Consider the following 25,883-nt stretch of genomic DNA (forward strand, 5'->3'; position numbering starts at 1 on the left):
CAGATGGGAATTGGGGTCCATCAACAACTTTAGGGTCACAGGTTCCATGTCCCTGATCTAAGGAATTCTTTCCTACCCTGATATGGTTATGGTTCATAATTTATATGGGATTAGACAAATTCAGTGAGGATGGGCATTAAGCAAGAGAAGTGGAGCCTGCAACAAAACGTGCAGAACTCCAGTTCAAAGTTGCAGCCAGCCAGGCCCAATTCCAGGATACACCTTCCTACTTCCACTTGCCCCACCACTTTCTCCCACAAAAACCTGCTATTTACCATGTCAGTCATGTTTTCTCCAGGCTGATGTTTACTCTGATTTAGCACTGAAAAGTGGGTTTTTCAGGGGAAAGCAGTGGGGCAAAGGCAAAACCACCTGGACCTAGAAAGCACAAGACAAGCTTTTTAAACCCATATGAGGAAAGTTGCCCATGCAAAAGTTTCCATCGACCAGATGATATTGCCACAGCGACTGCTTTTTTTTTTTTTAACTAGGGAGGTTGCTCAGGCATTTATTTTGGAAATTGATACATTTTATCAAGAGTGGGGATTGGGGAGAAACTGGATCTTGTTCATACTTTAATGAGAAATGATCTAATTCACGCTTCTCAGTAAAGAAACACAGCCAACCTTCTCTCAATTTTGCAATGTGGTTATCCAACCAATATATACAAAAATGCATATATTAGTGCAAAATGCATCATATTAGGGGAAATGACCAGTAAAAATGTGTGTATTGGTAAAAATTGCATACAAAAATAAATTTATTAAGAGAAATTCTCATTTTAAAGTTGCCAATTTTTTATGAGTCCCTTCCTCTTTTAAACAAATTGAAATTTTATGTGAAAATGTAGAGAACTGACTTTATTATTGGAAAATGAGAAACGGAGATAAACTGAAACTGACAGATTTATCTGTACCTAGTTCTGCTTATTGTATTTAGAAAGTTATAATGTGCCTTCTCCAATTTTGTCAAGGCCACCCACAGTAAATAGCAATACCCATCACTCCCGGTAGACAGTTAGGAATGATAGGAGTAGTAGACCAACAACAATTTTGCCAGTGGAGGTTTTTATATCCAAGTCTGCATCTGTATTGGATTTGAAATGGTTTTATACATGACATTGTCCTAATTGTTTCTATATGTGAAATTGTTTTAACAGTTTTTATTGTTAGATCACTTCGAGAGGTTTCAAAGGAAGTGATTAACATTTATTTATTCATTTACTCCTTCCAACAATTGATATGCCATTTAATAACAATGGTCTCCAAGTGGTGAACAACTACCGTATTTTTCGCTCTATAACACGCACCCGACCATAACACGCACGTAGTTTTTAGAGGAGGAAAATCCGTAGGCATGCCACCCATAGGCATTTCCTCCATAACACGCACAGACATTTCCCCTTACTTTTTAGGAGGAAAAAAGTGAGTGTTATGGTGCAAAAAATACGGTAACTCAATACTAATGCAGATAAAAGTCATTAGAGTTATAAAATCAGATTTCAGTTAACATTCCTGCTGAAATTCTTTCTTTCTTTCTTTTTTAAGTATTCAGTAGGCACCATTCAGCAGGGAGGGTCTATCTGATTTCAACTGGAATTGAGTTCCACAAAACTAGGCCCATAAATAGAATTAAATAAATGATTTGGGAGGGCTGATGTCCCCCTTCCCTGCTACAGAAGGTTGGAAGGGAAAGAAACCATTCCAAGCTAAGGAAGTTATTTAATGTTTATGGACAGGAAACAATGCAGAGAAGTGAAATGTGCTTATTGGGCTGCATAATCACATTGCAAATAAACACCTTGCTTGTAAAAGGCAATTGGACATCTTCTCAGCTAAGTGTTTTTTGGTTCACAGCTATGTGAGTCTGGAGCTGCCAAAATGGGCCCTGGCCCCCTATTGTGAGGAAGAGCTCCCCTCACTCGACATGTTTTCAAGTGTTCTATACCCAGTGGCGTAGCGTGGGGGGTGCAGGGGGGGCCGGCCGCACCGGGCGCAACATCTGGGGGTTAGGGTTAGGGGGCGCAAATCCACGGGTTAGGGGGGTCCAAATTAGTTGCCTTGCCCCGGGTGCTGACAACCCACGCTACGCCACTGTCTATACCAGAACAGTTCAAACAAGGGAGTTTAATCTCAAGTGTCTCCCTTGAAACACAAGTGGCAAAAGCTACACCACAAAAAATAGATTTGGGTGGATTTTCCAAATGTTAACCCCCAAAAGAAGCAAATCAAACCCTTGGGTCTAATTCAGCCCAATTCACTTCAAATCTCTTGGGTCATTTCCTCCCCACTCTAAGACCACTTAAATTTATTGTCCTTTGAGAAGGATTCATGTAGGGAAGCCAGAAGTAGAATACAGTTAGGGTCCTTTTCAGATGAAGTCTTTTCTTGCTATTTCCTTGAGATGCTAGTTTTTCTGTGGAAACCCTCCCCCTCAAATAGAGCACCATTCAACTATGCAAACCCCAAACTTGGCATAGCCCTAACATAGCTTTGGCACCTCAGCAAAAATTCAGCCTTTGGTTTAACCAGTGCAAAGTGTCTGCAAAGTGCTGTTCAGAGGACCCCAACCACAATGGGTTCATTGGTGAGGGGCTTATTTTGGTTGTACTGGAATTTCATGGTAGAAGCCATGTTTTTCTATATCAAGACCTGTGTCCACTCAACTTCCATGGCATGGTTGAAGAGATATGGTGGTTATCTAAAGCTGGTATGAGCTAGTATGACTTTTTTAAAAAAAGAGGGTTCTGCCGGGGTGCTCAGACCCTGACACCTGTGAAAGGATGCATTGGTGCTAACCCTAAATTCAGTGCTTATGTGTACACAATGAGCACAGTCATCTTCAGAAGACATAGGGACATTGGGATCTATATTATGCTGAAGAATACCATTGGCCCATCTAGCTGAGCGCTGTGTACACTGACTGGCAGTGGCTCTCCAGGGTTTCAGACAGGGGTCTCTCCCAACCCTACCTGAAGATGTCAGCGATTGAGCATGGGTTCTTCAACATGCAGAGGAGGTGCAATATCATGGATCTATGGCCCTTACTTATTGAGCTTCTACACTACTCAGCATAGTGAGTAGCTCCACCCAGAGCATCCATGTGCTGGCCCCATGCCTGGTTTCACATCCTCTGCTCTCATGCTGTCCTCGTGTTGGTGGCAAGCCTGCAGAGGTGAGGCCTACTAAACATGCACAGGATATCCCCATTCACAGTGCTAGCAGATGATGTGATAGCAGGGGTGGGGCCAGCATGTATGGTTGCACTCTCTGCTTATATGAACACTTTCTTGGAATGTAGTACATCTTTAGATGGCTGCCACAGTTATATAGACATGGGAGAGCAAAACAACTTTGGACCCAAACTCCTGTCTGAATTTAAGCATCATCCTGGATGTATCTCCAGATATGTGAACTTGGGCAAAAGTCCCCCTAGCTGAAGTATACTTATATTCTTATACATGCACCTTGGCTTGCTATTGGGAAAGGGTGAATCTGTCAATTTTATTTTCCTTCACTTTCTCATTTTTCCAACCTTATGTCCAGTTTGCCAGATTTTCACATCAATTTGCATTTTTTCTTTAAAATCTGCACAAAATATCCACATTTATGTGTGGATTTCTCTTGATATATATGTATTTCCACATGCAATTGGGCCTAATATATGAATTTATTCAAGTAATTTCTCCTAACATAACGTAGGTTTGTACATTATTTTCACTCATTGCTGCCCTAGGATCCCTTGGGAGGAAGGGCAGGATATTAATTTAATAATTGATAAATAAATAATATATGCATTTCTGCAAACACCTTTCAAACTGGATTTTTTTGGGGTTGGAGAATTGCACCACAAAATTCAAAAAGTGCAGATATACATAATTTTTTATTGGAACTTTACATCATGCAATACATTTCAGATTGTTTATTGGTTCAGAAAGTGCAAATTAATTTGGCTTGCATGAAAATGCAAAGTGAATTCTTTTCTCCCTAAGGTGGTTGACAAGTTCTGATGCCATCTCTTGCAGAAATCTGTGATTGGTAGGGAATGTAGTGGATGATGTTTGTCCAGATAGTGGTGGCAAATTCCAGAGAGGGAAGTAGTGCTCATCTTTTCCAATAAAAATGACACTGTTAAAACTAAGCCAGTTATTACAACATATGTTTTCGCAAGTTAGAAGCCACTTCATCCCATTCATGAATTTTAACATCTGTAGTGAGTGAGACAAAAAAATGTTTAATTAGGATGGGAAAACTAGGAAGACAGCACTGCCACCAATTATCACTCTGTTGTGAAGGTCGGTCACTCTTTCATTTCAGTTTTGCATGGAACAGGCACATACTGAGCAGTGATGGGGAACAGTGACAGGCCAGGATGAAGTGCTACCATATACACAGAAGGGATGATGATGTCATCTCCTGGGCCATTATTTGCCAATCCTCTGCATGACAAATAAATAAGCTTGGGGTCACACCAGATAGCTAGATGTCATCCAGTGTGGGGCAGCTGTGAATAAAGGTACCGTATTTTTCGCCCTATAGGACGCACTTTTTCCCCTCCAAAAATGAAGGGGAAATGTGTGTGCGTCCTATGGGGCGAATGCAGGCTTTCGCTGAAGCCTAGAGAGCGAGAGGGGTCGGTGCGCACCAACCCCTCTCGCGCTCCAGGCTTCGTGCAGCCCTCCGCAAGGCGCGGGAGCCCGGCGCTGGGCTCCCGCGGCTTGCGGAGAGTTGCCTGCATGCTGAAGCCTGGGCGCACTGAGCTCAGCGTGCCAAGACTTCACGCAGCTCTCCGCAAAGCGCGGGAGGCCAGCACTGGGCTCCCACGGCTTGCGGAGAGTTGCCTGTTCTGGGGGCTGGGGTCAGGGGAAGCTCGGGCTTCCCCCGCCCCAGCCCTGCGCCTGGGGGGGGGAAATAATTCCCCCCCTTTATTTCCCCCCCAAAAAAACTAGGTGCGCCTTATGGGACGGTGTGTTCTATAGGGCGAAAAATACGGTAAATCACAGTTGAATGGTTGATGGTTTCCCATTCCAGAGTCATGCCTGGTGTTGAACTAGGACTCAAGTTCAAATTGCCACTCATCTATCAAACCCACTGGGTCAGACCCTTGCTACTTCAGGGGATTGTTGTGAGGATTAAATGGGTGGGGAAAGCGCCTTGTATGCTTTGCTGTGCTCCTTTGAACAAGTGTGGGATGCAAATGTAATAATAAGGTGTGCTTCCTGAATTGTCACTATTTCACAGGAAGGATTCAAGCACATTTAGGTTTGTGCAACCTAAGTAGATCAAGTATACTGCCACCCTAGTACAACAAATCCACTCTAAAGAAAGAAAAGGGCATTTTGTGGCTAGAAAAGTGGTGGGGAAATGTATTGAATACTATGAAATGAATGAATGAATAACAGGAACACACATAAGCTTACCACAAGCAAATCAGGATGAACGATCATTTTTTATATAACCTCTACACAAACAAATCAGAATGGATGCTCAATAAAGACTGGATATAATCTAACCTCTTCATAGGCTTTCTGCAAGCAAATCAAGATGCATGCTCATTAAATAAGCTGTTTGGAGTTCTAAATAAATGAAGTGTGGCAATGGGGAAAAAATCTGCTAAATTAATGTTTATGACAAAGGCTCTAGTTAATCACTGTTTCTGCCACAATGAAGCTGCAGTCCTATTATACACTTATCTTGGAGCAAGTCCTCCTAATTTCATCCAACAGAACACATGTCTGAGTATACATGCATAGACTTGTTGTCAATCTGCTTATCTTTAAGATGCCAAAATACTATTAGGGTCCTTCTTGAGTGTTGCTGTTTTGTGAGAGGGAGTCAAGCTCATGCCAACAAATTCAGGTTGCACAATAAAAGTGGACAACAAAAAATCAGACTACAGTGGTACCTCGGGTTACATACGCTTCAGGTTACAGACTCTGCTAACCCAGAAATAGTGCTTCAGGTTAAGAACTTTGCTTCAGGATGAGAACAGAAATTGTGCTCTGGCAGCACGGCAGCATTAGCTAAAGTGGTGATTCAGGTTAAGAACGGACCACGGGAACGAATTAAGTACTTAACCTGAGGTACCACTGTATTTGCTGTGATGGAAAGTGCACACTGGAAAGTGTGGCATAACAATTGCTTGTCATGATGTGTAACCCCTGCAAACAAATCAGGATGGATGCTCAATAAACAGGTTGTCTGGAAGTCGACCTTGAACTCATAGACCCTAGAAGCAGAGGGCAGGCAGAGGGAGCTAGAGCTTCTTAAGCTTGGCTGGGGGCACAGAAGGAATATTTGAGCAAAAAAGAGACTGGCACTGCAGACAAGGCTGGCTGATGTTCTAGAAATGTTCTGTGTTTGCTAGCTTTTACAGTATTTTGTTCTGTTACCATTTCTGATATTCCTTTTCCCCCCAATCAAGCATAGGTATGGCAGGCATACCTATCAACAATAGCCCATGAAGAAAGCCAGTGTAAAAATCCTCATAGAAAAAGGCAACATCATTCATGCCCTGACCACCTTCCCCCCTCTCCAATAGTCCTGGCTATAGTCCTGTTTACACTTGCCTGGGAATGAGCCACGTTTGGAACATGCTTCTGAGTGAACCTGCTTAGAGCTGCTCTGCGATTTACTCCCTCTCCTCCTTCGCCAACGATGATGATCATTATGACCATGATTAGGAGCACAGGAACCTGCCACAACGTCATGACATTGGTCCACGTTGTTCAGCACTGTCTACACCAGGGATGGTTGACCTGCTGCCTCCAAATGTTGTTGGATTTCACCTCATATCAGTCCCAGCTAGCCTGGCCAACAATACCTAGAAGGCCACGACATAGCCACCTGATCTACAATCAGCTCTAGCAAAGTCTCAGACAGGGGTTTTTAGGATTCTAAGTGATTTACAACCAATTACACAAGTTATGGCCATTCCTCTGATGTATTAAAGCTAATACTTTACTGTATATCCAATCTTAGTCCTAGTTAGAGCAGCGCCTCTGAAATCAATGGGCATGCCTAACAGATCTATTAATTCCAATGGCTTTGCTCTGAGTAGCACTTAGATCACAGTAGCAGCACTTTGTATCCAAAGCTAGTTCCGCCGTCGAAGTTAATAGACACAACTAACTTAGCCTTGGTAACCAATGGGCCTACTGTGCATAGAGCTCGGCTGAATACAATGCAACAACAATAAGAAGAACAGTAAGATTCCAATGGCTGAAGAAGATCAAAGAAACAGAACCCAGGAAAGAGCAGCCCAGAGCAAGGGGAGCCTGCGAAGGGCCGATCCTTCTCTTCTCTTCCCTCCCCGCGCCCGCCCCATCCCCGGTAGTTGAGAGCAGGCGCTGCTGCCAAAGCGCCCGGAGCCACCAAGCAGCCTCCTCTCTCTCTCTGTCTCTCCCCCACCCCCGATTGGTGCGCTCCATCGCTGCGCCCCCTCCGAGCCGTTGCTCCCGCTCCCCGGGGGCTGCGGCGCGCAGCGAGTTAGCGAGCGAACCGGGGCAGCTGCGCCTTGGGGCCGCCGCGTCCTGGTGGCGGAGCTGCAGCCGATTTCAAAAGCTGCGCGCTGGCCGCGGAGGAGGCGGGGAAGACAGGCGGGCGGGCAGCAGCAGCAGCAGGGCTCCCCTCGGCGCTCCTTTCTGCATGGGCTGCCCTGCGCCCGCGGTGGGCGGTGCAGGCGGGGGATGCCAATCCCCATGACCATCTCCCCGAACATGTGGCGGAGGAGACGGGATCTCCCGCTGCACGTGTCTGCTGCTGCTGCTGGAGGCGGCAGCGGCGGTGGCCGCGACAGGTAAACCCACCGCACCCCCACCCACCCCGCACTCCTGGCCGCCCCCTTCCCAGATGTACCGAGGCGAGAGGAAGAATCCATGGATTGCCTCCTGCTTTTCCTGTGGACTTTGCCCGTGGCGATCGGCGACGCCACCCCGATGCACTCGCTCACCATCCTCTGGCTCGGCAGCATTGCAAAGGTAAGTGACAGTGGGAGACAGCGGGGCGAGATCCGATCGAGGTTTCCCCACGTATCCCTGAGATACCCCTCTTTTTTCTCTCTTTTTGCAGAGTCTGCAGCTGTGCTGCCTCTGTTGCGTGTCCTTGGCGGCCGCGTTAACCGGTGACAGCGGCGGCATCGGCGGATTCAACCACGGTTCGTACCCTTTTCGCTTGCAATGCGAATGAATGAGCCTCTTTCTCGCCTGTGCGGGAGCCCATGGGAGCAGGAGGCGGGAAACTGTTAATATTGTTTGGTTGGGAGTAGTTTCACCGGAGGCCACTGTGCAAACCATAGTTCAGCAGGGAAGGACCATAGTTCAGGGGCAGAGCACCTGCTTGGCAGGCAGAAGGTCCGAGGCTCAATCCCTGGCATCTCCCGGTAGTGTTAGGAATGGCCCCTTCTGAAGTCTTGCAGAGCTGCTGCCTGCCAGTGTGAATGCTCTTGAGCTAGATGGACCAATGCTTTGATTCCATAAAAGGAGCGATGACTCGATCATTGTGGTGGATTGAGTGCTGGAAGTTGGACCAGGTGTGTTCAAATCCTGATTTGGTTATGGAGTTCAATTGAGGGTGTGATGCTATACATACTTTCCTGAGAGTAAACCATACGCAAATCAGTGGGATTTAATTCTGACTAGAGATGTGTATAGGATTGCACTGGGGTGTGTGTGTGTGTATGTATGTATTGCCTCAGTGTGGCTCATCTGTAAAATGGGACCGTTTGAGGGTTGTGACAAGTGAGCAATGCAATAATTGCAATTAACTATTTCTTTGCTGAGACAGAAATGAATAAGAGGCTAAACATTGTGATGGCCAGTTGTGTTAGTGGTTTGGTAAGAGTTGAACAATTTTGGGGAGAACGGCTTTGTTAATGGCTATTGCCATTGATGTTTAAATAATGGAATCATAGAATTGTAGAGTTGGAAGTGACTGAAAGGGTCATCCAGTCCAACAGAACGTTAAAATGGCTATAGAATCAATAGACTATAGGAATAGTCTGGAGAATTTGGTGGAGGGATTACAGAATATGTACCCTGATAGCTCAGACCCAATTTAGCTGTAATAGAAGTTCCATTAGTTTCAATATGGAGGATCAAAGACTGGGCTACTTGGAAATTAATGTCACTGGAGCCAGAAGGGCTTGCTTCTGTGTAAATGAAATAGAGGTGGAGATCATTCCTGCTGACTGGTGAACAAAAACTGGTGAATATCAGTCTCTTTGCACAGCTCTTTCAGCAATGTGGAAAGAAACCAGTCAGAAGTGTGAAAAGAAAGGAAGACAATAAAGAATATGTGCTTAAGGATTTGTAAGAAATAGATCAAGTCTCTCTCTCTCTCTCTTTGAAACATCTCAGTAGAAAGAATTTTTACACTTTCAAAGCACTTCCAGCCTTCTGCCCAAAATGAAAGAAAGAGAATGAAATGCTAATGTAATGTAGCAGTGTATTAAAACGTGTGTGAACAGGCAGGCAATGATTCCTAGATTTCAAAGAGAACAGGTGATTGCAGGCAATCATGGACTGAAGACGAAGCTCCCATTTTTTAAAAAAGATAAGTTAATGTTACAAACAATTGCATGGCATGCTTTAGCGCTCCAGCTCATATTGCAGAAGAATACAAAAAAACCCTACTCATGTTCTGTATGGATATCTATATGCAAATAGATTCAGCAGGATGTCCAGCTGTGAATGTTCTGTAGCTCAGGAAGATCGAAGCGTGATGCTCTTGATAGCTGGGAGTGTGAACAAGTACAGTGCGCACAGGATTGGGAAAGGCAAATCCTGGTGTGCCTTGTGTCTGTTTGCTGGGGAATTCCTCCCTCTCGCAGCTGCTTGCATTTTTGGCTACCAGCCTGTTTAGCATCCTGAACTTCTGCCACTGATTAACACCACTGGAAAGTGAAAGGCTTGTGATATATCATTTCCACTGTCTAACACAAAGGCAACCTATTGCTGCTTACATTTAATGGAGGCATAGAGCTGTAGAGATGGAAGAGACCCCAAGAGTCATCTAGTCTAACCCCCTGTAATGCAGAATGGGCTAGTTAGCAATTCTGCACTGCTTTAACTCTATCTCTAGCAATTGTCCTGCCATATAAATTTGGCAGAGAAAGGTGCTCCGCCAGTTGCTTTCCTTGTTCAGATTATCATTAAGGTATAAAGAAAAGCACTGGATTGTATCCAACTCAGTTTTATTCAAAGTAGACCCATTGACATTAATCAGTCTTCACTAATTTTAACAGGCCTAGCTTTGGATATAGTCCATTATGATGATGGCATGTGGAAACAGATGTTGCTGAAGATCTAGAACTCCTAGGAAATCTGGGATTTTTAAAGAAATGCTTTAATTGGAAGGGCAGAATTTCCTACAGAAGCATACTTATTATGACAGCTATTCCCCCACAATGTGCAACCACTGGGGAGTTGGGGGCATATTCCAGGAAATGTTCTCAGTTCATTTAGAACTAAAATTAAGCCTCTACAGAAACCTTTTTCATTCCTTCTGGCCAAACTTCTGAGGGCTCTATTCCAGTGGTGAGCAGGACCAGAGGCAAAACTGAGCAAAGCAATTAATGTAAGATTTACCTTTGGACAGCAGGCTAGTTTACTGCAGGCAAGCAAGAGCCATGATCAGAATTCAGGGATACATTCCATCCAAGCAAAAATGTAAAGGCAGGAGCAAAGTGGGGGTGGGGGTGAGGGGGGTGGCCTGAGGAGAGGGATAGTAGCTTGGGTAGAGTTCTGAGACCCAGCTAGAGAGACCTGCAGAGGTCACACACCCTGCTGGGCCTCCTCTAACTCCCATTGACTGTTTTGACAGGTGAGCTAGTTCACTTACCTGCCAATCATCTGATGCGTTGCAGGTGCTGCTGATCAGCTGATTACAATGCCTGCAAATTCTGCTTTTTGCAGGAAGTCACATCTTTACCTGATGCACACCTGCTGTAATATAGAATGTCAGGTTCAGGGCAGGTGGGCATGGTTTCTTGGACCCAGAGGCACCCCATTGCTGTACCAAGCCATCTCCTGATTTTCTTTGCTATCACTGCCTATGCTCGTCTGCTGTCCCCAGGCATGCAAGCCATGACATGAATTCAGACTTTCCACCTGCCAAAATGGGCAGGCAAATGTGTGAGCCACAATGTCTTGGAGCGGGGGGGGGGTGCTATAGAGAGAGGACCTACCCCTCTGTAGTGCCTTGTCTCAATTTCAAAACCTGAAACCTGGGGCCAGTATTACATGAATATGTAATCCTTTCATGTTCATCCTGTGACCTATAAATGCACATAGGATCATAATCAGGTGGAGTTAGGATGCCAGTGATCAGCAGTGGAGACCAGGTTTAGGAATTTTGTTCTAGGTATATTGCCTCACAATCTTTTCATTGTACTTCTTTGCTTATTTGATCATGAACAAGAAATCACACTGCAGCTGAATTAGCAGAAACAGGCAAAATTTGCAGGTTTGAGGTGATCTTTCTCAACAGGAGGTCAGCTACAACCTTAAAAACCAGACTAGCCAAGCTGCCATTGGTGAGTTTAGTGGAGGAGAACGCTGAATCCTTTGAGACACTAATAATTAAATCCTTTAATCCAGTTGAACAAATTGTGTGCAATTCCTCCTGGGACTGCAGTATTCTTTGCTCTGCTTTTGAGAGACAGGGAGATTGCGCGGGGGTGGGGAAGCCACCTTCCCATTTGTCATCAATTAATTGAAGGGACGAGGGAGGAAAAAAATGACACCTTGGTGGTGACAAATGTCTTCTCCAAAGTGACTGTGGGAAACTTCACAGCTACGCCAAGCCGTCTCTCCTGGCGGGAATGATCAGAGGGCAGAGAGGAAACTAGTCCAGTTTTATAATCCTTGTCATTCATGTGGGGCCGGCTGACATTGCTTTAGAAGTATTTATGCATGCATGGCTGTATCAACACAGACTGCAGACTCCCTGTGCCACTTTGCAAATGGTGATAACGAATGTGCCCTACTGAAAACCTGCTTTGCTGCATAAAAATGTCTTACAGAGGTTAATTTTTTAGGCAAGAAAGCAAACTAACCAACTAATAAATGAACAGGCATGCCCTTGACTCATGAAGGCTGATGGCTAATAAACCCTTTCCCTTTCCAGATTACATCTTTGTCACCCCTGTTGAAGTGGACTCCAGTGGATCGTACATCACGCATGATGTTTTGCGCAGTGCTAGAAGGAAACGATCAACCGTGAGCTCTAAGAGTTCCTTGCACTATAAATTTTCAGCATTTGGACAGGAACTTCTCTTGGACCTCCAGCTTTCAGCCTTTTTTGGCAATGGTTTCACTGTCCAGGTGCTTGGGGAAGATGGCATCGTGCATTCTCAGGAACATGAAGTTGAACAGTGTTTTTATCAGGGATTTATAAGGAACTATAGTTCTTCTTCAGTAGCCATATCTACATGCGTAGGCTTGGTAAGTGTATGCTGTCCCCTTAAATGTAACCTAGCCTCCAGTCCCTTTCCTTTATTGCCTTGGCTTGTACCAAGAACTCCGTTAGGGAACAGTGGAATCCTAAACCTGTTAAAGAGAATGCAGGTGGGGTGGACTCATTTTGACACAGTTATTATGACCCTGCAACATTCAGTTTGACATACAATCCTTCTCCCAACTCCCCACCCCCATTACCTGTATTGCCAATGTAATCATATTCAACAAGAGAGCTATAATTACAGATGATATCTTTCTGTGCTAAACTAGTGGTTATCTTAAGATTGGTTCCTGAAAAGACAAGCCTTCTGAAAGTACTTCTAAGGGCAATTATGTGCAGATGTTAATCCTTGGGAATTTCTTTTCTGCCCAAAATATTCACAGTGTATATATGTGTAACTGGTTGGAAAGGTTTGAGATCCTTCCTGTGTGTGTGTGTATGTATGTATAGTCTTTGCTCATACTTCTTCTGCTGTTAGCTCTCATTTCCTCACATGAACCACAGTGAAGGGCAGGGAAGCATAGAGATTGTTTTCACTGGAGGCTACTCATTTGATGGCCATCATGACTAACACTCTTACTAAGAACATAGGCTATCAAAAAAGGGTCCAAGTTTTTAATTGCTGCAGTTGGTGCCAACCAATTGTCTATTAGACTCCTAGACTGTGTTTCTAGTCTTTATGGATGTGAATAATTTTGGGGGGAGTGTGTGATGAAATCACGGAGGCTGGGAATGGAGATGGACAATGGATGCTACTGACTGGGGACTGCACTTTAGTAAACTGCAGAAACTTCTCATCCCAGAAGCCTGTTTTTTAAACTTCATAGTTGATGTTCACCAACTAACAGTGTCTCCAGTCTTCCGCCTTCTATCATCCAATACACTCCCCAGCTGCTCCTTTCTGCTGGTATCTGTAAGATTCCAGCGCAGTGCAGGATCCCACAAAGAAGGTGGCAAAGTGAGAGGTGAGGAAAGGCAGGACCAGGCTGGAGGAAGGCAGAGCAGGAGGCAAGGCTGGGCAGAAGTTGCAGAGCTACAGAGAACTCTAGGGATTCATAGCTTGTTGCAGTACCTTTCTAGATCATTGCCTTGGTATTTGCATTTTTGAGGGGAAAGTCTTTTAAAAATGTTATTAGTGTGGGCTGCTAGTGTCAGAATTCAGGGTCATTGAAGCTCTCTCTCTGTGGACTTGATAATATTGGGTACATCCTTGTCCCTTGCACGTGTGTGTGTGTGTGTGTGTGTGTGTGAACATTAAGGCATCTGTGCATGCAATTTTACATCCCTTTAACTGCTCAGGGGTGTTCTTAACTGTACCACATTATGTTTTGTTTTTCTGATATGTTATTTTGAGAAAGACATAGGGTTGGATCCAGATGAGGGTCCCATTGATATCAATGCAAAGATTTAGTCACAGCTAACTTAGATCCCATTGATTTCAGCAGAGCATCTGAAAGAGCAGCATGGAGCATCTTTCTGGTGGGGTCCCCAGATGCTGTGTACCCAAAAAATCATATACAAGGCTAAAATGTGTGTAAACATGCATATATTCATGAAAATAACATACAAAAATGCATTATATGAGTGGAAATTGCTTACAAAAATGTCAGAATCATTGGGTTGTATGCAATTAACTTTACACAGAATAGGCCAGTTGAAATTAATGGACCTAAGTTAGTCATCTCCATTAATGTCAATGAGTCTACTCTGAGTAGAGCTAACATTGGACCCAACTCATAGCAACAAACAAACAAACAAACAAACAAACAAACATTTAGAGCCAGTTCTTATGATTATACTGTTAAGGTTGTATCCAGATTGTCATATTTTGTGGGAGGGATTCAAGAACACATTGGAAATTTAGGTTTGTGCAACTGAAATGTATTGAAGTGTTTTTTGCTCCAGCACACCAGATCCACTTCAAAATACACAACAGACTTTTTGTAGTTAGGAACGTGATGGAGAAATGCACTACAAAGTGTGGGAGGATTAGTAGGAAGACATATAAGCATCATGCAAACATATTATAGTGAATGAAAATGAGATGACTGTATGTTGCAGAACTTTCCAGCATTCAAATCAGAATGAATAATCAGTAAAGACCAGGCATAGTCTAACCTCTGTGTAAGCTTTGTGCAAGCAAACCAAGATAAATGCTCAATAAACAGGTCATATGGAAGAGTCCCCGTTTTTGTTTTGAAGTAAATTGGTACATATGCTAAAAGAATGTTCTAAACCTCAAATCCTAATTAATTACTTAGCAATAGGTTCATGTAGGGTAGCTGAGTGAAAAAGAGACTAGGGGTCCTGCATATGTAAAGTTACACTTGGTGAAATTCCCTTTCCAACTCAATTCTTCAAAGCATGAGATGCTTGTTTCCTTTTTCAGCTGGCCACCTTTGATTACTATTCACTGTCTTTTAAGGTAACAATATCAGAATGAGATGCTATGTTAATTACACACAACTATGGGTGTTATGGGACGCGGGTGGTGCTGTGGGTTAAACCACTGAGCCTAGGGCTTGCCGATTGGAAGGTCAGCAGTTTGAATCCCCGCGAAGGGGTGAGCTCCCGTTGCTCGGTCCCTGCTCCTGCCAACCTAGCAGTTTGAAAGCACCTCGAAGTGCAAGTAGATAAATAGGTACCGCTCCGGTGGTAAGGTAAACGGCATTTCTGTGTGCTGCTCTGGTTCGCCAGAAGCGGCTTAGTCATGCTGGCCACATGACCCAGAAGCTGTATGCCAACTCCCTTGGCCAGGAAAGTGAGATGAGCGCCGCAACCCCAGAGTCATCTGCAGCTGGACCTAACAGTCAGGGGTCCCTTTACCTTTATGCATGTTATTATATTACTTACATGCAACTAAAATTAGCTGTGGCCCTGGTGTGATTTCATCCAGGGTTATTCTCAGTAAGCATTGAATCCCTGGAGTGCAATGTTGGCAGCAGAGTGGATTTGAATGTTTTGTGGTTTCAGAAAAGACTGCAATGATTAAGCTTTTTAAATAGCTTTTGAAATATAGCTCAGAAGTGCAGACAAGAATGAGATACTGACAGTTACATTAAAGTAATGTGCCTGGCTCTTACTGATGAAAATGGATTGGGAAAAATCTAGCACTTTTTTCTTAGGTGAATAAATGAAGTTGCCCAATACTCTACTACTAAGCGTGAGATGGAGATGCAAGACATTCTTCAGAGTGATTTGTCAGAAAGGATTGGGGAGAAGGTTATAGCTTAGTGGCGGACCACATACTTTGTGCACAGAAAATCTTAGGTTTTGTTCCCTGTTTCATCTCTTAAAATGACCTCAGGTCTCAGGGCTGGAAAGACCTATATGAATATTTTGAGAGCTGCATTCAGAGCCTCCCCAAAGTGATGCCCTCTAGATGTTTGGGACTACAACTGTGATCACCCTCAGCCATCATGGTCACTGGTCAGGGATGACTGGAATTGTTGTCCAACCAGGCTGGAATGGACAATGCTTTGATTAGATGGACCACTGGTTTGATGCTGTAAGTTGCCCCTGTGAGTGAATGAGGAGTTGGACCACACCTGGTGGTCCTGCTCCTAATGTCAGCTGTTCCCAGTTCTTACATATTCAGGTCTGAATGAGATGCCTTCATTTACTCAGTGTTACCTGTTGCACGGAGAACATAAGTCAATAACCACTTTTCTATCAGTTTGCAATAACAATGCAATAACAATGATCAAGATTCTGTAAACAAGGAGTAGCTAATGTGATGCTTTGGTCCTCTGCACCAACCCTTGCTTAGAGGACAAACAGGCTTTTTGGCGCTGAAGTTCCACTCCTGTTACCTACTGAGTCCCACTCCTCTGCTTCTGGCAATTATGGTAGGTTCTACCTGTCTTAATAATGGGAACCTGCCACCCTTCATATGTTGCTGGACTCCTGACTTCCATTATCCTTGACCATTGAGCATGTTGTCTGGGGCTGAAGGCAGTTGCGAGCCTAAAAACATCTGGAGAACTACAGGTTCTCCAGCTCTGACCTATCTCCTGGAATAAGAAGCAAAGCTCTTGATCAAGGGTGGGACCCTCCAGACATTGTACTCCATCAGCCCCCAGACAGCAAAGCTGATTATCAGGGATGTTGGGGGTTGTAGTTCAACATGCTGTGGAGGACACCATTCTGGCTGCAGGGGTGTAACCATATGCTTGGAATCCTGTGCTGTGATTGAGAGTCTCTTGTGGACAACCACCATTTGTGTCTCCACCCCCCTTCCCTTACTATGTTTTGTCACTTGGCTAGCCTTCTTTCCTATTTGCTTTGTTCACTGCAATTAAACCGAAAGTAGTGTTGCTTCTACATGGTTGGTAGCACTAATCTTTCCATTGTTCCTTTCATTAGCAGTAGCTTCTCCACAATAAAATGGCAGTGACCCATTCTTTTAAGCCTGGAACACCACAATGTGATTTGGAAGCAATTGTATTTCAATAGACTGCAGGGATTCTTTGATCTCACTTGTTTTTTGGTCTCTCTGTGTGTAGTGCGGGGAGCAGCATGCTGGGGAGCATTCTCTAATTCAGCAGTTCAGATGTCTACTTCGTGCTTTTGCCTGGATAGAAGATTATGAAGAGAGAAGAAAAGTCCCTCTATAAGCTAGCTGGGTGGGGGAGGACCGAGGACATGGTGCTTTACTACAACTCTGCAATGAGGCTGACACTGAACTCCATGTGTCATTGATTGACATATCCATCATGCTCCGTTCTTTAAAAAAAAAGGGGGTATAAGAAGTTGGACCTTTGGTCGTTCTAGCTCTGTCTTGTCTACACTGGCAGGCAGAAGCTCTCCAGGATTCCAAGTGAGACACTTTCTGGTATTATAGGAGATGGAACTTGAAACAGTTGATCTAACAATGAGCTATGTCCTCCACTCAAAGAAGAGCAGAGGAAGTGGACTTATCCTGAGTCAGACAACTGGTCCATCTAACTCAGTGTTGTCTGCACCAGGGGTGGACAACCTTTGGCCCTCAGGGCAAATTCGGCCCAGCATGGCTCCCAGTTTGACCCATGACTGTTTCCCATAACTCATGGCCACTTGTCCCACATGCCAGTGTTGCCAAGTGTGGGGCAGATAGAGATGCACCTGGATCAGCTGCATGGCTGAGTTCTGCATGTGGGATTCACTTGTGAAACCACTCCCTGCAGAATGCAGACTTGAAGTCACTGGCTGGTGCACTATTTTTCAAGCCTGCTGCTTGCAAATCAGCTGCACTTCAAAGCACCATGCAGGGCTCTTTGCAAGGCCTTTATAGTACTTTGAAATCTCAGCAATCACCTGACATCTTTGCGATGTCAAACCTGGCCCATGAGGGATCGGAAAGGTGAGGATCAGGCCCACTATCCAGTTCAGTTTTCCAATCCTGGTCTATACTGACTGGGAGCAGATTTACAGGATTCCAGATACAAGTCTTCCCCAGCCCTGCCTGGAGATGCTAGGCATAACAGTAATAAATAACTTCAAATAAATAATCAGCATGTCAATAACAATAATACAATTCAAACATTAGCATATACAAGCGAGGCCTGCAACAGAATGCTGCAGCATAGTGTGCTGATGTTTGGGATTCCAGCTACTTTACTCCATCCCCAACTCCCTTATTTTCATTCCTCTTCCAACCGTCAATCAGCATTCATTCACACACACACACACACACACACACACACTTCATATAGACTGGACTGGCCCAAGGCATTTTGCTGTCTGAGGTAAAGGACAAGATGATGCCACCTCTCCAAATCCACATATAGAAACGAAATGGACTTGCGCTTGAATATTCCTTCAGCATTGATGATAGCTTAGCATCATCCACAGTATCTGAGGGAAGCAGCCTAGGTTAGGGTTGCAGGGCAGATTGGGTGGCGCACACAGCTCTGTCTGCTCCACAGCCCCTGGCGTCTGCTGCCTATCTCACTCTGTCTAATGGTAGGGCCGGCCCTGCATGTAGACATGGTCTGAGTGTAGATTCCTTGGATAAGAAAGCCACTGATTATGTTGCTGTCTGCCTTTCTGATCCTATCGGTGGGGAAAGGGACTTTGCTGCTTTCTTGCCAAATTCTTTTTTGGCAGGTCTGCTATGAATTTAAAGTGCACAGCAGGCACTGTGCACTGATACGCTCTGACATTGAATTGACTGGCTATGGACTGATGAAAGCTAAATTAGTTTTGGTTTCAAACAGTAGGGAATAGACTAGAATGCTGTGTATATAAAATTATATATATGGTTAAAAAAATCAGTTTTACAAAGGTGGCAGTCATGTTGACAGGGAACATGTCAAATGGGAATTTCGTTCCAGTTTAAAACTGATAACAGGGGATGCCAAATTGCAGTTGCTGACAATGAAATCTTTTTTTTTAAAAAAATGCTGTCTTCAAATACAGAAACTTGTCAGTTCTTGAAAAATCTTGATATATGGGTTTGCCGATGATAGGAGTGTTGAGAAATAATATCAAGCAGGTACTTCTTGGCTTCCTTCTCCATATTTTTTTTTTTGGGGGGGATTTAACAGGTACTGAAAAACAGTTAATGTGAGTTGTTGAAGGTCAATGCAGCTTAGCTGTAAAACCTTCCCGGAAATGGCTTGTACTACCATTAGGCCAGATGTGGAGAACCTATGGCCCTCCAGATATTGCCAAACTACAACTCCCATCAGCCCTAGCAAGCATGGCCAATGGTGAAGGATAATGGGAATTTATTTATTTCATAACATTTTCACACCGCTTCATTGTAAAAAACCAAACCAAAGCAAACCCTCAAAAGTAGTTTACAGAAATATAAAACAAGTAAATCAAGAAAAAATGACAACAGTACTTTAAAACATAACAAAAGTTAAAATATTAAAACTGATTAAAATTACCTCAACTTTCTAAGAATCTAGGCAGGCTTGTCTAAACAAGAGTTTTTTAAGCAAGTGCCAAAAAGAAATGCATGCCTGCTTGATATCAGTAGGTAGGGAGTACCAAAGTGCAGGTGCTGCCACACAAACTGAATTCTTACAAATCAGAACCAGTATTATGTAACACCTGTATTAGGGACACCATCTGGGGAGGGGCTGAGGGCCTTTTTGGCAGTGGCACCTTCTCTGTGAAACGCTCTCCCATCAGATGTCAAGGAGATAAAGAACTATACAATTTTTAGAAGACATCTGAAGGCAGCTGTGTATTGGGAAGTTTTAAACATTTGATGTTTTATTATGTTTTTATATGCACTGGAAGCTGCCCAGAGTGGCTGGGAAACCCAGCCAGATGGGTGGGGTATAATTATTATTATTAATTACTTTATTAAGCTGGCTCTGGATGGATGTAATAACATTTGGGCACCCAGTGTTGAAGAACAGTGCCCTAGAAGTTACATTACCAATCTTTGTGACCGGTTTGCCCAAGCACTAGACAGCCTTGGCATTGTCTTGCTAGACATATGGCTAGATCTAGTCCTACTTAGCATCAGTGAGATAGTTCTTACTAATAAAAAGCCTGATGCGTTTCAGGTGTAAAAGCCTTTCTAAGGCAAACTCTCCTGGTGCATACTTTACATATGAAAATCATGAAGAGTGAGGAATCTAGACTGAGCCTACTCTATCCAGCTCTGGACCCTATTCACATGTAATTTATACATACATATAAAAGATCTGTTATGACCTTCAAAAAAGTTTTTTTTTTTTAAAATGCATGGACATCCGGAGTGGGAAATCCATATGCAATCCATACCCCCCTCCATATACCGTATTTTTCGCTCTATAACACGCACCCGACCATAACACGCATGTAGTTTTTAGAGAAGGAAAATCCGTAGGCATGCCACCCGTAGGCATTCCCTCCATAACACGCACAGACATTTCCCCTTACTTTTTAGGAGGAAAAAAGTGAGTGTTATGGTGCAAAAAATACGGTATTTGTGGAACATCTGTACAGGGCTACTGGTACCTCCAGGGTAGAATCTTGGAGCAGGGGTGGCCCACGACATGTTGCTGCCTGATGGGAAGGACAAGATGGAGTCCCATCTGCATTCCATGGACAGAAGCTGGCTGGACAGGCAAGCTGAATTTTACTTCACCACTGGTGATGAGATAGTATCTGAGCACTGATCTCATGTCTAGTTTGGTCCTTAGAGGGACCACAGATGCACTTTCTGCTAAATTACCAGTGGCAAACCAACTGAATGTTCATGGAATAAATAGATCATCATAGCCCTAGCATTAGAACCAGAACAGTCACCTCCACCCCCATCTCTCTTTGCAAATTTTTATACTTAATTTGAGGAAAAAACACATATGCATGGGAATGTACTTATAGGGGAAAATAAACTTAAGTTCTGTGCCACATTCCTAATTCTGCATTGAATTCTTTTCTCCTTCAAAGAGGCTTAGGATATAGGATGTTATTATCAATCCCATATGCTTTAAATTAGTCTAGTCCAAACCACAGGAAATGTTTAAAGTTAATATTGTAATTGAAAATGTTTCTTGTAGGTAGAAATATATATAAAAACAGTCAAAATTTAGAAAACCTGCCAGTAGTTGGAAACTGTGTCAGATGAGAAGGCTGGGAACAAATTTGAGTTAGGAAGGCAAGTTCTGAAGCATAGCACCTGTTGTGCTGAGAGGATTTCCTGGGGAAGGGTTGATGTGGCAGGTTATTTGTAGGCAGAAATTATTCATTGTAAAAAGATGTGCATATTAGAGCTTGAGATTTAGAGAGTGTCTATGTTAAGCTTTGTAAGATTTTACAAAGTAGTAATTCATTTAGAACTTGAAAAGATTACAGACAGTGAACAAATGCACCCCAGATCAAGGGCAATGACCCTCTTAGTATGGCAAGCTAGACTAAGACATTGGCAAGTGGATGGCACAACCGAACTGTCATTCACTTGAAATCATTGACAGGTGGGTCGTCCTGCTTATCAGTCAAAGTCCTAAAAATCTTCATTTGTGACAGCATGGTGGATCAGGGTCTCGGTTGCTTTGTTTTTTAGGAGGCACAGGGCAAGCCACACAACTCATACAGCTCTGTCCTCCGTCATTGTCCTTCAGCATCCACTTGAGATGGTCACCTCACTCTTCCTAATGATAGAACTGACCCTGTTGAGAGTATGATGTGTGGCTTTCAACCCAACAGATGAACACCAAGGCACTATACCACATTGCTTCTCTTTTAAAAGAAGAACAAAAGAACTAATATCCTAGTAATGATAAATGTGATGAAGATATAGGTTTCTACCTCAGACTGTGGAACAAGTTTCTACAACCTTTTGACATTTTTTTTTTTAAAATGAATATGCATTGCAAGGGGGTATTTGTGATATATATCTGCCAAAGTGGTGAGACTATGTTGTGATTTCAAACATAGTTGAATATAGCATAAGACATTTTGTACTGTTGAAAATAAATCACAACTCTGAAGTGTGAATATAAGGGGGGAAATGTCTCACTTACTCCAAGGGCAGACTAGGGGGAAGCAGCCCTGAAATGTCAAGGAGATGAATTAGATCTGTTTGAGATAAGTCTTTCCAATATATCATTGTATGTGTCTAGAACAAGCATGGTTACATTTTGCAGGTAGTTAAAAATATATGCTAGATATATGCAGGTAAAAGAAGATGTTCTTCTGCAAATCATTGCCTGATCCTAGATGGATAGTTCAGTTCTGGCTGCAATACAAACAGTGTCACATGTCTTTGCTGCTAAACAAGGACTCTTTGTAGGAGTAGCATTTGATGTGACATGTAATCTTAACTTATGGTAGTTCACCTGGGATTACTCTTATAGGGTTGCCAAACATCAACGGAAAGCTCAACAACTTTTCTGTCCGGATTGTCACTGTTTGAAAAATGGCAACCCTACTTTCATGCATCCAAGCTGATTTGAGCTTGCTTCGTGCATTATCCTTTTCAAGCAGGCTTAGGGCCAGCCCTATTATTAGACAGAGTTAGGCAACTGCCTTAGGTAGCAGATGCTGAGGAGTGGTGGTGAAGTGTTGTGGGACACAGTTGTGTGGGCTGCATTGCCTCTGCTGTCCCCACAATGTTAGTTTGCTACTCTTCGGAGAAAGCTGTCCCTGTGTTGAAAAAAAGATTGTAATCTAATCATTTTCTGTATGTTGGATGGAGGATGGTGCCACCTTCTCTTCCTCAAGTGGCAAAATGGTTTGGGCCATGCAGAAGATCCTGTATGGCCAGGCTGCTAGCCCCGCCCCAATATTGCATGCCTTCCTGTCTCCCATCCCTGACAAAGAGTTGTGTGTGGCTATCTGCATAGAGAAATCTGAAACCTTGATTGAACAAGGTTCCAGATCATGTGGAATCCCATGCACATAAAACTCTGCATGCATAGGCTTTCCCTGTTCATATGCCCATATGAGATGCACAGATGTTGGAGCACCAGAAAGTTGTAGGATGTTGAAGGCAGGGTCAGCTGTATGGGTCCACTGTCCCTTCTGTACATGGTGCTGGATAACATATGAATGGAGGCTTAGATGTTGTTTTCATCAAGTTGCATGGGGCTTCTCAAATCTGTGAAGACACACCATTCCAAATCGCTCTAGAAAGCATCAGCAGTGCATACCACCTAGATAAAAAAATAGGGTAACTTCAGGCCAAGGAAATCCGCTGTTTGACCCCCAGGCCATAACCTCCCTGAGTGCTTCTGCTGGGCTTCAATGCATGAATTGTGATAGTGCCTCTTGCTTGCTCAACAGAAGGCTGGAGAGATGTGGTGTGTATGGAAATCTCTGGCTTTTGTATGGTTTGAATGCAGCCTACTGCACAAAGTTAACAGCCACATCCATTGCTTTGCATACTCTTGTGTCTGAACCTGCCCATCATGTGACCCCGGAAGGTTGCCCATAAGAGAATACTGGTCTTGGATTGAAAAAAGGTTCCCCACAAAATGACCACATCATTTTGATTCAGAACACTGGCTAGCTGTTCTTTAATTCTGCATAAGTGGTGTAAATCTGAGTCCTAGAACACCCCCAGAATTCAAAATATCTGAAGAGTCTGCCTTCTTCCTGACTAGGAGCACCTCTGCCTTGTCTGGATTAAGCCTCAATTTGTTAGCCTACATCCAACCAATTACTGCCTCCAGGCACTGATTCTAATTTCAATAGCTTCCTTTGTATTAATCATAATGAAGCGAAATTAAGACCAGGTCCATGCTAGTGGAGTCCTATCCTCACTGCAGCCTTGTCACACCCTAGACCCAACTAGGTAATCAGCAGTGTCAAGTGGGTGGCTCTCTGGCTTTGTCCCACCTCATGGGTCACAACTGCTAGCAAGGCAATTCTTATATAGGCCAACGACTTAAAATATCTGAAGCTTATTAACATTAGCAGCAGTTCATGCATATAAATATACTCACGCCTTGCCTGCCATTCAGAAATTCTTCAGTTTGGGATTACAGTTCTTGGAGTAACAGCCTTTTAGGCTGAACTCAAAGGGCCAAGTGCATGTAGAAGCATCACAGTAGATTAACAAGAACAACATATTCCTGAAAGAAAGAGAAATTTGAGCCAATAAAGGGATTACTGACTGTCATCCATGAATAAATCTCCAATTTGATTCTGAAGAAATCCTGTGAAGTGCACCCAAGCACCGAATTTCTGAATATTGTTATTCTGCTGGTCTGCACAAATGCCCTGAATAATGAGAGACAAGTCTCTGCTCACTGTGCAGTGGTCTGGGTCAGTTGCAGTGAGGGTGTTCTCTTTAGTTCATGGAGCAATCATTATGAATGGGCTAATGAAACTCACCTGCTATTCAAATAAGTCACAGAGTTCTTGCAAATTCTTTCTTGGAAAGTTTGCAAGGCTAAATATGGTAGCATATTGTCGCTTGGAGAAACTGAATGCTCGCAAACAACCTCTGTATAAAATGAAGGACAGAACAATGCTATTTCATGGTGTTATTTCCTATCTACCCAAGACCACCCTCACTGGTGTAATGCGAGTTTATTTTGTGGTGCTTATTTATCTAGTTTATGAAGATGGCTGATTTAAGAACTAGTTTCTGCTACTCTGGATTGCTACTTTTCTGTGATATTGCTGTATTGTGGTACAATGAATTGTTAGTGTGCCCTTTGCACTGAAAGGTGGGTTATAAATGTAATAATAATAATAATAATAATAATAATAATAATAATAATAATAATGGCAAGCGGTGTTTTCCTATGATGACCATTGCTGTTCCCATATTTCTGGTGATCTGCATATACTAATGTGCATAAATATGCATGTATAATGTGCATAATGTGCATGTATAAATGAGAGCAGTGTGGAGATTCTTGGTTTTGCAATCCTACAGTCCCAGGGAGGGTATTCTAGGGCCATAAGAAGCACCAGACAAGAGAGAGAGAGAGATTCAAACTTGAAGAAGGTCTGATATAGAATGCTTCCTTCTTCCACAGGCCTTACTCTACTATGTCAGACCTCTGATACTGAGTCAGACCATTGTTCCATCTAGCTCAGTATTGTTTACACTGACTGGCAGAGGTTTTCTAAGGTTTCAGACAGGGTTCTCTCTCAGTTGTACCTGGAGAAACCAGGAACTGGGCCAGGTTTTTCTGCCTGCAAAGCAGATTCTCTGCCACTAAGTTACAACTCTTCCACATATGATGTCAGCAGGGCTGAGAAGGCAGCATGGTGGGGGTGTACTGAAGGCATGCCAGAGCCAGAGCAGGGGGGTGGGGAGCGTTGGATCCAATGCCTCCACAGTCCCCTGATATGCCCCCAAATCAGGGAAGTAATTATGTTAGCCCTAAAGCTGGAATAGTTTGTGTCATTATTTCAGTTAGGAGGTTATCATCACCACCACCACCATCATAGATGGGAAAAAATGGAGGAGCATGAGAATACCCTTCCACCCAACCAACATGAGGCTAGTAGGGTGTTCACTGGTGTGGTTCGGTTCTCCTTCCTACCACCCATTTTAGGACTGCAGCCTTAGAAAGATGAAAGAAATTCTTTGGCTGCATCTGACTGAGAGCTCTCACTAAGCAGAGAAAGTAGGCTGGAAGTTCAACAGTCATACCCAGAGAACCAGCTGTTGCACATAATGTACTCCCAAGTCTGCCATCTGGAGATTACGGCTGCCAGATTTACTTCCCTGTGAGACGAGAGTGCATTGACTCTGCTGCCAGAGCGTAGTAGTAACTGCAAAAGAACAAAGAAATAAATGACTGAGATCCAGGCCGCTTCACTGCTGGGCTCTCAGGCAAGGCACTAAGGGAGAACGCTTGTTCCAATGGTGCTCCAGAAAGGAGCATCTTCAACACTTTGCCTCCATTTGTTCAACACTTTATTTTCTATTGTGCTCAACACCCATTTCATGAACTTGATATGTGATTTGCATGGGTGATTTATCACTATCACATGAGACAATAAATTCGAGCATGTGGACCTGATCACAGTCATGTT

General features: G+C 43.6%; 1 protein-coding gene across 3 annotated transcripts in view; it reads left to right on the forward strand.

Moving 5' to 3' along the window:
* Positions 1–7,853: 7,853 nt before the first annotated feature.
* The window catches only part of ADAMTS18 (ADAM metallopeptidase with thrombospondin type 1 motif 18), a 103,728-nt gene continuing 85,698 nt past the window's right edge, over positions 7,854–25,883 (forward strand). For all 3 annotated transcript variants that reach the window (XM_081202688.1, XM_081202689.1, XM_081202690.1), the window contains exons 1-3: positions 7,854–7,978; positions 8,070–8,154; positions 12,126–12,442. In XM_081202688.1, the coding sequence (XP_081058814.1) occupies positions 7,877–7,978; positions 8,070–8,154; positions 12,126–12,442 (504 nt within the window). In that variant the 5' untranslated portion in view covers positions 7,854–7,876. The remainder of the gene's footprint in view (positions 7,979–8,069; positions 8,155–12,125; positions 12,443–25,883) is intronic.

This window comes from Podarcis bocagei, assembly GCF_964188305.1.
Source record: "Podarcis bocagei genome assembly, chromosome: 7".
Lineage (NCBI taxonomy): Eukaryota > Metazoa > Chordata > Lepidosauria > Squamata > Lacertidae > Podarcis > Podarcis bocagei.